The following is a 9,732-nucleotide window of genomic DNA, read 5'->3' on the forward strand; positions in this document are numbered from 1 at the left end:
CTCAAACCCAGGTGGCCAGGGTGCGCTCCCGCACACCTAACCAACAGAGCGACGCTCCGTTCTCGGCCTCGGGCAGTGCCAAACCGTGCAAGCGAGGACTGCCGGTAGATGCCGGTTTTCTCCCAAATTTCGTTCTTGTGATCACAGCGATGGTGATGATTACTCGGATGATACAATCATTTTCCAGATACATATGCGGAAACCCCACGTCAAACTTTAACTAAGGCCGCAGCCAGAGAAAATTGCACCTCACACTGTGCTTTGTGGCATTTGTCGAACATATAACACATAGACGAGATAATTTTTAATTTGTGCCTTAATTCAAACAACTTAACATGCTATGTTTTTTTTCTTGTTCGCACACACCTATAAGCGAACGAAAAGAAAAGATAATCAAAGGGTAGGGTGAGGCTAATGACAGAGGAGAATATACCAAGTGAAGGGGCTGGAGTCTTTGGAATCCGTCCAAATCATCGGAGCACGCCATCTTCACTGCAGGGCCCCTGTCACCGGACGACATCGTCCGCATCTCCGTCAGAGAGCATGAGAGATATATAGCCACTCAATGGGAAGATAGGGTTGTCAGAGTTCGACGCCTTCATCACCAGCGTGCCACCTCTGCCCTAGGGTCGCATCGCCTTGTTGGAAGGTTATGCTCGATCACTCGCTTTTCTTTTAATTTGTTCGCCAATAAAAATTGGGACATGCAAAACCCACACCAAACGCCCAATTACACCTGCATCATTCCCTGCTTGATTTCTTGCTTGAGAGAACCAATCTATGATAGTTAGGAGGGTAGTGGCATTCAAATCCACTAAAAATCAAATTCTAGATTTTACATTTTGATTTCTCTAAAAGGTGGATATTATTTAGTGGAAGGTGATGTTCCATCAATAGCGGGTGCCTATGGTGATTTCGTCAAGCTCTAGACCCGTTAAAACAGTTTCTTGGGCTCGATTTCTCAAAAGTGCCCATAGAGGTAAGATGTGTGCTCATGGAGGTAAGACCGCCACTGTCTGATTGTGCCGACCATATGAATAGACAACACAGAGCCATCTTTATTTGGCGAACGTGCTTCACAATTATGGGGGTCTCAAATACCCCTCCAGTTGAGGTACGCTCAAGACCCCAAAGCACAAGATCGTCATCAGGCTTATGGTCACCTTCCAGCGCATCCTCAAGCAACTTGCTCCAATTCATGCGAGCTCTGCTGTGACTGTGAGCCTTGCAATCTGAGTTGCCGATCTGGTTGCTGTGAGTGCCATGCCTGCTTTGTGGTGATAGTTTGTTTACTGCCATATCAAATACAAAGGGGATGGATTTGGGTATGCTGCAGATGCGTATATATTGGAAGCTGAGTGTGGTGCTGCAAATTACTTTGCACATGCGGGAGGGGGCTCTGCCCTGATCCTAATTTTTTCTGCTCAGCTTGATGCCTTGCACAGAGTGCGCAGATGTGATGCCCATATGCTTGCAGTTCTAGAGATTTTTATGCAAGGCTTCGTCACCACCATATTGACGCCGATACTCCTTCCATATCACTTTCGAAGGTGTCCTCCTGCTCTCTGTTTGATAAACTACAATGGGTTCTCTGCATTGCAAAGTTGTCTGTCTGGATGCTACACATCAGGTTTTTTGCAAACTACTGTGCATGGTGTCTTTGCAATCTTCGCACCGCTCGGGTTGATTCGCAGGAGACGGGTGAGAGCGTCTTCGGTGTCGTTCCTCAGATTCAGCGGAGAAGATTTTACTGATTTGAGCTCGGTGATGCACATTCTTGATCTACAACTCAATCCTTCACCTCATATGCGTCTGCCAACGCGATTGCTGGTTGAGCCGCTGGCTCTACGGTTGGCGAGACTGCAAGTGGCCCTTGAAGAATACAATTGCAGGTTCTTTGAGTCCGAGTTCTCGACGGACCCCCTGGCAGGCTCCAATTGTGTTCTTCTGCTTAGACAACATGTCTTTTCAGTAGCTTATTGTCAATGTGTGCATCTAGGCACTAGTAGTTTGAACTCTGGTCTTCAGAGTAGGTGTTGTGTTTTGGGCTGTATTGTAACCGTGTTTTTCCTATAATGCCAGCTCTGGGTCCTTTGGGACCCTCTTGTGTTCAAAAAAAAAATACCCCTCCAGTTTTTTTCTGCGTTGTTCGCCACTGCGTATGTGTGACCGTCCGTGATAGTACTGTGTTCGAAAAAAAGCTTTGATTCCTGCTTGCTCACCGTCGGTAGTGAAGAAAAGATTCTTTTAGGGCATGGGTCTGTCTCTTCTAGCCCATTTACGTTAACCGACGGGCCGTCGATGCATTCAGCCCATCTCTCCCTGGCCCACGATATCCCATTGTTCTCTTTGCGCATCGAGCCACACGAGGTTCGACCAAATCGCCCCCGCCGCCACCCACGCACTAGGCCAGCTCCGCCACTCCTGCCGGCAAACCTCGGCCTGCACCGTCCTCCGCCGGTAACCCCCGTCTCCGGCCGGTTCCCACTGTCCTCGCCTGACTGCCGCCGATCCCGCCCTCCCAGATCGGCCGCGGCGAATCGGGCCGCTCACCTCCGTGCCGACCCCGTCCCCGCCGGCAAACCTCCTCCTCGGTCGACCTCCTACCCAGCCGACCTCGTCCCCAAGCAGAGGTTAGCCTCGCGTCCCTCTCTTGTTCAGCTCCTGTTGGTTGCTTTCTGCTATACATGCTGCTCTGCGATGCTGTAAGGTGTTGAACTTCGTGATTGATGCTGTGGGGATTCTTGCCGCTAGTACTGATGTGGTGATGCTTGTTTGAAAGAAAAAAATGATTTTAGATACTTGTGCAGATTTAAGATAACTTGTATGGAAAAATATTGGTGAATTGCTCCGTTTAATTAACACTAGTGTTTTTTGTGATTTTGTCCAGCGGCGGCGTAGTTGCAGCGTCGAAGATGATCATCCCTGTACGCTGCTTCACCTGCGGCAAGGTAAAACCCATCATCCACCCGTCCTCAGCTAGCCTTTCTCGTCCTCCTCCTCCTTCCTGCTGTTTCTTCTAGGGTTCACCGCTCATTCTGCTCCGTATCGCTAGGGGTTTTCGTCAATTTCCCGTACTACAGTTCCTGCTCTAGCCTTCCACCCTGTATTGTGACGACCCTCTATGAAATAGAATTGGTGTTTTGGGAGAAGTGGTGATTTGTAGAAGATGAAGGCATGGTGGTGGTAATTGGTGAGGTAGTTGTGTGGATGGGAGCTGTTGTAATGAGTAGTAACCATGACTGAAGATGTGGTAGCTGAATTTTTGTGGGGTGATGGTGGGAGGGGAAGTTGATCTGGCGTTAGCTTGCTGAGTTGTGGAGGAAATGGTGCTGCTGTGTTGGGTGTTGGGGCTGGTGTGGAGATTTCTATGATTGGGGGAAGGTGGTGGCTTTGGTTCGGAGGAGTGGAAATTGGGCGGCTTTGAGTGACCGACGGTGAATCAGCGGTGACTGTGCTCTCAGTTGCAGCGAAACGAGTAAAGATCTAGGCCATCTTCGACATTATTGCCGCATCTTTGACATCCTCTGTTCTGTCAATTTGTCAGTAAACTGATGGAGGAGTTGCTAGTGTTCTGACATCTATGGACGCATGCTGCGGATTAGGTCACACTGCCTGTTAGGGTATCCGCCGCCTCTAGACTCTGCTTCTAGGTTTGTATTGATTTCTGAGATTTTCCCCATCTATCCTTACAAAAAAAACTGTTCAAAAACTAGGCCGATTAATCGCTACTAGTGGCCTGACCGTGTCGATTACCATTAATCGCTTGTGTTAATCCTTTAGGCCGATTAATCAGTCCGAAAGTCCGATTACTAGGTATGTTCCCGATTAACTACTACACTTGGTCAAAAAAAGTTACAAAATTTTCTATGCATATCGCTAGTACAGGCGCTACCCCTCCCCGATAAATTAGGTTTTGCGAAACTCCCGCTTGATTGCAGCCTCCAGCAGCTCGATTTCCACCGTCGTCAACTAGTTTCTTGCCCTCCCAGACCAGTTACTCGCAGTTGCCCAGACCTCAGATACAGGAGCTCGAGGACGCCTTCAATAGGTTAGGTGGTTGAGGTGTAAGAGGGGTCGTACCCTAGGTAGGTGGTGGGAGAAGATAAACTTCAGAGGTGAGAGGAGAAGAAGTGGAAAGAAGGAACGCGGCTTCGGCTAGTGGATTCTGATTCGGTCGTGACCTTGAAGATTAGGTCACGGAGGAGAAGCGTACATGTTTTTCTTGGATTTTAGGCTCTAGAAAAGTAGGGACAAACAATAGAGGCTCATATACTATTATTTTTCTTATATAAACTGTTTAAGTGCTAATTTGTGTAGGTTGCACCAATTAATAGCCGACCGATTAAATCAGTTAATCGTCCAAATTCCGATTAATCGCTACTCCCAAGCCGACCGAGCAGTTAACGATTACTGATTTCCTTACGATTGACAAAAATTAACAAATTATTTCTCGTCCATGGTCCCTAGTTTCTCTACCAAGATTTGACACTAGGGTTTTGTTGTAGTGTTGCACATCGATTGTTCCAGGGTGATATTAACTTAAAACTGTCCCATTTGAAATTTTGTAAATGTAATAACTCTGTATTTTTTCTTCTCTTACTGTAATAGATTGACAGAATTCCTGGCCCTTGCGAGAAACAGAATTAGAAACCAACTGAACAGTTCATTTTCTTTGCTTGCGCAGGTCATCGGTAACAAGTGGGACCACTACCTCGATCTTCTCCAGGCCGATTACACGGAAGGGTAAAAATTTATGCAGCTTTTGCATCCTGGTTCCTGTTCTGTAGTTTGATTGTGCATATCGTACTGGCTCTGTCTTTGATCGTGTTGCGGGAATCGAGGGAGCCTGCATTAGGCTATTCTTTTCGTTTGGAAGGAAACATATTATTTACTTAGATACTGCGCATTGTTGCTCCCTCATCTCTATGTGAGGAAGTTCGGAACACCAGATCTGTTGTACATGCCAAGTTCTCAACAATTGTGATGCATTATTGCCCAGACAAATGAATAGAACAAAGTAAACAAACTATTACAGAATTTAGGTCGTGGACAGTAGGGATGTGGGAGTGGATCTCTTTATCTTGTGACTAAGGTACACCAATGAACACTGAAGAGGACCTGATCCATGATGAATAGTGGAGAACGAGGAATTGCCAAAACAATTGACTAGTGACTCGTTCCAATATAAAGGACTAGTAAATAAAATAATATTTAGTAAATGGATCGGTTTGAGCTATGTTACTAACACTAGAGTCTGCTCTGTAGCTTTTTCCTCGCTTTAAGAACCTTTGCAAGTCTTCTGCTGGTTGCATTTCAATGAGCTATGATTGTAACTGAGAGATATGCAGAATAGTTAAAGAGTTATGTGAATGTTTAAACAAAACAGCTGAATATGAACAAGGTTGCTTTTGTTGCATCCTATTGCGGTGCAGTAGTTAAATTTATATTACATTTTTGTGGTGTCTGAAGTAATGAGGTACATAGCATATACTATTCTTGGCAAGAAAAAAAGTGGCAACAGGTTAGTTGCTCTCCATACCCTGTGGTGTTTTACACTGATGATGGTATGATGGAGTGAATAATATTGCATTCTTGTTAATGGACACTGTAAAGATAAGACAAACGCACATGATTTAACCTATATTATTTAACATAGTTCCGATCTACTGTTGAGTGTGATAAGACACTATACTTCTGAAATACTGGAATCCTTGCAAATGTGGCACTGCACATATGCATTTTTCCCCAATTCCTAAACCTAGAAACTTCTTAACATATGCATTTCAGTTAGCACTGTTTTATTAATAGTTTTCTGAAGCATAGAAGAACCTCTTTATTGTACACCTACTTCTCCAGAGAGTAGATTTGTGAAAATAATGCTTATTTGATAATTGTTGCATTGCCTATCCTGTTTAAATTGTGTGTATCAAAATCTAATTTTATTCATCTTCTTTCTTATGGTTGTTTATGTTGTTAGGGATGCTCTGGATGCCTTGGGCTTGGTTCGCTACTGCTGCCGGCGTATGCTCATGACCCATGTTGACCTTATCGAGAAGTTGCTCAACTACAACAGTAAGTTGATGCTGTTCTGTATCTTTCTGAGTATGTTTTGCTTTCTTTACCATTTCATTTGATAGTGGCACTTGTTCATTTTCAGCACTGGAGAAAACGGAGACAAGTTAATTGAACTCATCCTGTTGTGAATCCCTCTTGTTCCTCTTCTCGATGTGGGTGTGTGAGGTCCTAATGTGAAGTTTGTTCGTTCCTGAATGTCCAAGGATTGTTAGTCTGACAATGCGTTTCTACTTTATGTAATTTCCAGTACTATTAACGAACATATGTATGCACTAATCCAGTACGAAACTTGTCAAGTTGTAAGCTTTGGAATTATAAATCTGTGTTTTACGTTTCACCTTGTTGGTTGTAGGCACCCATGCGCATCTCATCATTCAACCATTACATTTGTCTAAGAGAAACTGTGTGTTGGTACTGATTGACTGTACTATTTTCACTGTACTAGCTTCATGTTTCCGGTTTGCCATTGAAGTCTGCAGCTGGGCCAGTGAGCACTTGAACTCTGAGAACTCGATCTCATACCAGTTCTTCGTATAGTGAACATGCATGCGGAAGGCACACTCATAGCAACACAAGATCCGTTTGTTCCTCTGATTGCACCATGCGTTGAGTTGCAGAGTTTGAAACTTGGAATTATACATGTCAGTCTAAGGCAGAAAAAAGTTCGTATGCTTTTTTGTACGTTTTTTTTATATATAAGGTGCCCAGTTGAACAAGGGCATTGTATTGATCTGCAGATTCTTCATCGGCATATATTTCCTGAGCCTCAGAGCTGCCAAGCTAATTAGGCGGGGACGTTGTTCTAAGAGAAAATTGGGTTAGGATTTCAAACTTATACAGAGAAGCCCATACTACTAGGAGGTGGTGTTTTAGGGCATATGCGTAGATGAAACTATTATTAGGATCTATTGATCGGGCCTTCCCATCTAGGGTTTTTCTTCTCACGCCAAGACTCTCTCGGCGGTGAGTATTTTTCCTCCGGTGATCGACCAAGGATTCAGGCAGGTGCGCTTGGGTTGATCCCGCTACCCGGCCTCGGTGCCTTGCAGAAGTCGGGTACACGCGGGTGTTTTCTCTAGATCGAGTCAATTACGATCTTAGGGTTGTATTAATGGAAGGAAAAACATCAAGTTCAGGGGAGAAGACGGCTGATCAGGACCTGGCAGAATTAATGGATCAGTTGGGGTTAGAAGAGGAGGATCTAGATGATGTAATTTTTGAAGAAGAAGGCCCGGCTGTTGAAGATTTACCGCAATGGTTAGCGGTGGCCAGGGTTCACACAGAAACTACTTACAGCCAGAGTTGGTTCTTTGCCAACATGAGATCTGCATGGGGATTGGCACGGGATGTTAAATTCCGAGCAATCGAGAGCAACTTGTACATCTTGCAATTTTTCTGTCTTGGTGATTGGGAGAAGGTAATGGAGGGCGGACCTTGGAATTTCAGGAACAGCCCGGTATGTATAGCTCCATATGATGGTTTTTCAAAACCAAGTTTAGTCAATCTTGATACTATCTCGGTCTGGGCTCAAATACATGATCTTCCAGAGGCATACAGACCGATGGCTGAAAATTTGGCTAGGAGAGTGGGGAAGTTCGAGGCTACGGAACCAGATACCATGGACTTCATTGGTAATTTTTGCAGGGTCCGTGTCAAAATTGATGTGAGGGAACCTCTGAAACGAGCTGTCTCAATATCTAGAGGAGGAAAAAGGGATATCTTTAGAGTTCGGTATGAAAGAATTCCTAATTGGTGCGAGGTGTGTGGCTTACTTGGTCATGTGTACAAAGAACATGGCAATGGTGTGCACTTGGAAAAGGACCGCAAATTTGGTCCCTGGTTGCTTGCAGAACCAAGTTGGCGTGGACGTGGCCGAGGGCGCGGTAGTATTGGCAGAGGTGCAGGAAGAGAGGGAAGAGGCAGGGCCGGCCCTGACCCTTGGCAGGCTTGGGCGGTCGCCAAGGGCCCAGGCCTGGGGGGGCCCAAGATGGAGGCTTTATTTCTCTACTATATGGGCTGGAAAAAAAATTGGTCAGCAGGCCCAACTCTAGTAACTAAATACATAGAAGTTACGCTTCGGCTTCCAGCAGCGAATCCAGCGAGGAAGCGATCAGCTCGTGCGGCGTGCGTATCGGTATCGCGCGAATTGCGATCAGTGCCTCCCCAGACGGCCAGACGAAGAGTCGCGCAGTGCGTATCAGTATCGCCTCGCCAGTCGCCTCGCCAGCCGATCCAGGGGCTGCGCCGGCCGATCTCTTCTGGTCTTCCCTGCGTTCGGCTCGCCCGGCCACCATGCCCGTCCGGTCTTTTTGTAAGTCCTCAACTAATTCCCGGCTAATTCTTTCTTCTAATCTAGAACTATTTCTAGGGTTTTAATTTGATGTAAATTCATTCATCACTATAGGTGTTACAATACCGCCAAAACAATTATCTGGTGCTGCGAAAAAAAGGAAGAGAAAGCAAGATGAAAAGATTAGGGAATGGTAAAGAGGCGATTTGAATAAGTATTTTCCAGTTAAAAATAATGTTGATGTCAACAACAATAATTGGAGGTCAATATCTGATCCGGGACAAGCTGATGAGGATAATACAGATGGAGATATTGAGGTCCATGAACAGTCCTCAAATAGTAGTAAGTAACTAACTAGTTAGTCCTCAAATAAACTAGCATCACGTTTTCCAAATGTAAGTAAGTAAGTAACTATATTTTTTTGAATGTAATTGCAGATGATGATGATAATGTTAATGAGGACAATATGGAGGAAGAAAATTTTCAGCCTTCATCTAATCCTAATGGTGATGATCAAGATGATTCTCTTTTATCTATGTATGATCCAAGAATATGGGATAATCTTGAAAACTCATGGTAATTGTCGAAGTACTCATGGTAATTTGGTCTTTATTTGAGGTAATGAAACTAGTGCAAAATACATTTTATATTTTGCTGCTATTTTATAATTATTTTTTACTGTAATATGCGAACAAACTGAGAGTTTATATATATCTAGTTATACTACATATCGTTTTGAAAGGGCCCTTTTTTTTACGTCGCCCAAGGGCACCAAAATACATAGGGCCGGGGCTGGGAAGAGGAAGAGGTCGCGGACGTGGTAATGTTACTGATGAGTTGTATGATGATGGAAATCACGGGGTCCTTGGTAATGAGCTTGTTCGGAATGAGAATCATCTCGCTGATGTGCATATGGACGTTGGTGATTTTAATCGTAAACGCTCATCCGCAGTTACTGGCCAACCGCAAAATGTCGGTGTGGAAGTTCATGATAATTTTGTTGGACAGATGGTGAACCAGTTTGAGAAACCACTCTCAGATGTGGTGTCGATACCCCCGGTGAGCCCTCAAACAAAAAGAGATCCGAAGAGAATGAAGAAGGTCGAGAATGTGGATGGGGAAAATGATAATTCTGGATTGGCGGGCTCCCGTGAGGAGTACCGCCGGGAGCAATGAGGACCATGGGATGGAACTGTCGCGGGATTGGCGACCCTGCGACAGTGAACGAGCTCCGGGAGCTCGTACAGGAGTATAAGCCTGATATCTTATGCTTGTTAGAAACTCAAGTGGCAAAGAATCGTATCCAAGGTTTGTGTAGAATACTGGGTTATGACCACGTGTATGTAGTCAACAGCACTGGCCGT

At 45.0% G+C, this 9,732-nt stretch overlaps 1 protein-coding gene across 1 annotated transcript; it reads left to right on the forward strand.

The window, feature by feature from the left end:
• Positions 1-2,526: 2,526 nt before the first annotated feature.
• Positions 2,527-6,415, forward strand: LOC124657893 (DNA-directed RNA polymerases I, II, and III subunit RPABC5). The gene is made up of 5 exons (XM_047196368.1): positions 2,527-2,633; positions 2,891-2,951; positions 4,688-4,746; positions 5,981-6,075; positions 6,161-6,415. Exons 2-5 carry the CDS (start codon positions 2,916-2,918, stop codon positions 6,184-6,186), a joined length of 216 nt encoding a protein of 71 aa, XP_047052324.1. The 5' UTR covers positions 2,527-2,633; positions 2,891-2,915; the 3' UTR covers positions 6,187-6,415.
• The last annotated feature ends 3,317 nt before the right edge of the window (positions 6,416-9,732 follow it).

This window comes from Lolium rigidum, chromosome 5, assembly GCF_022539505.1.
Source record: "Lolium rigidum isolate FL_2022 chromosome 5, APGP_CSIRO_Lrig_0.1, whole genome shotgun sequence".
NCBI classification, from domain to species: Eukaryota; Viridiplantae; Streptophyta; class Magnoliopsida; order Poales; family Poaceae; genus Lolium; species Lolium rigidum.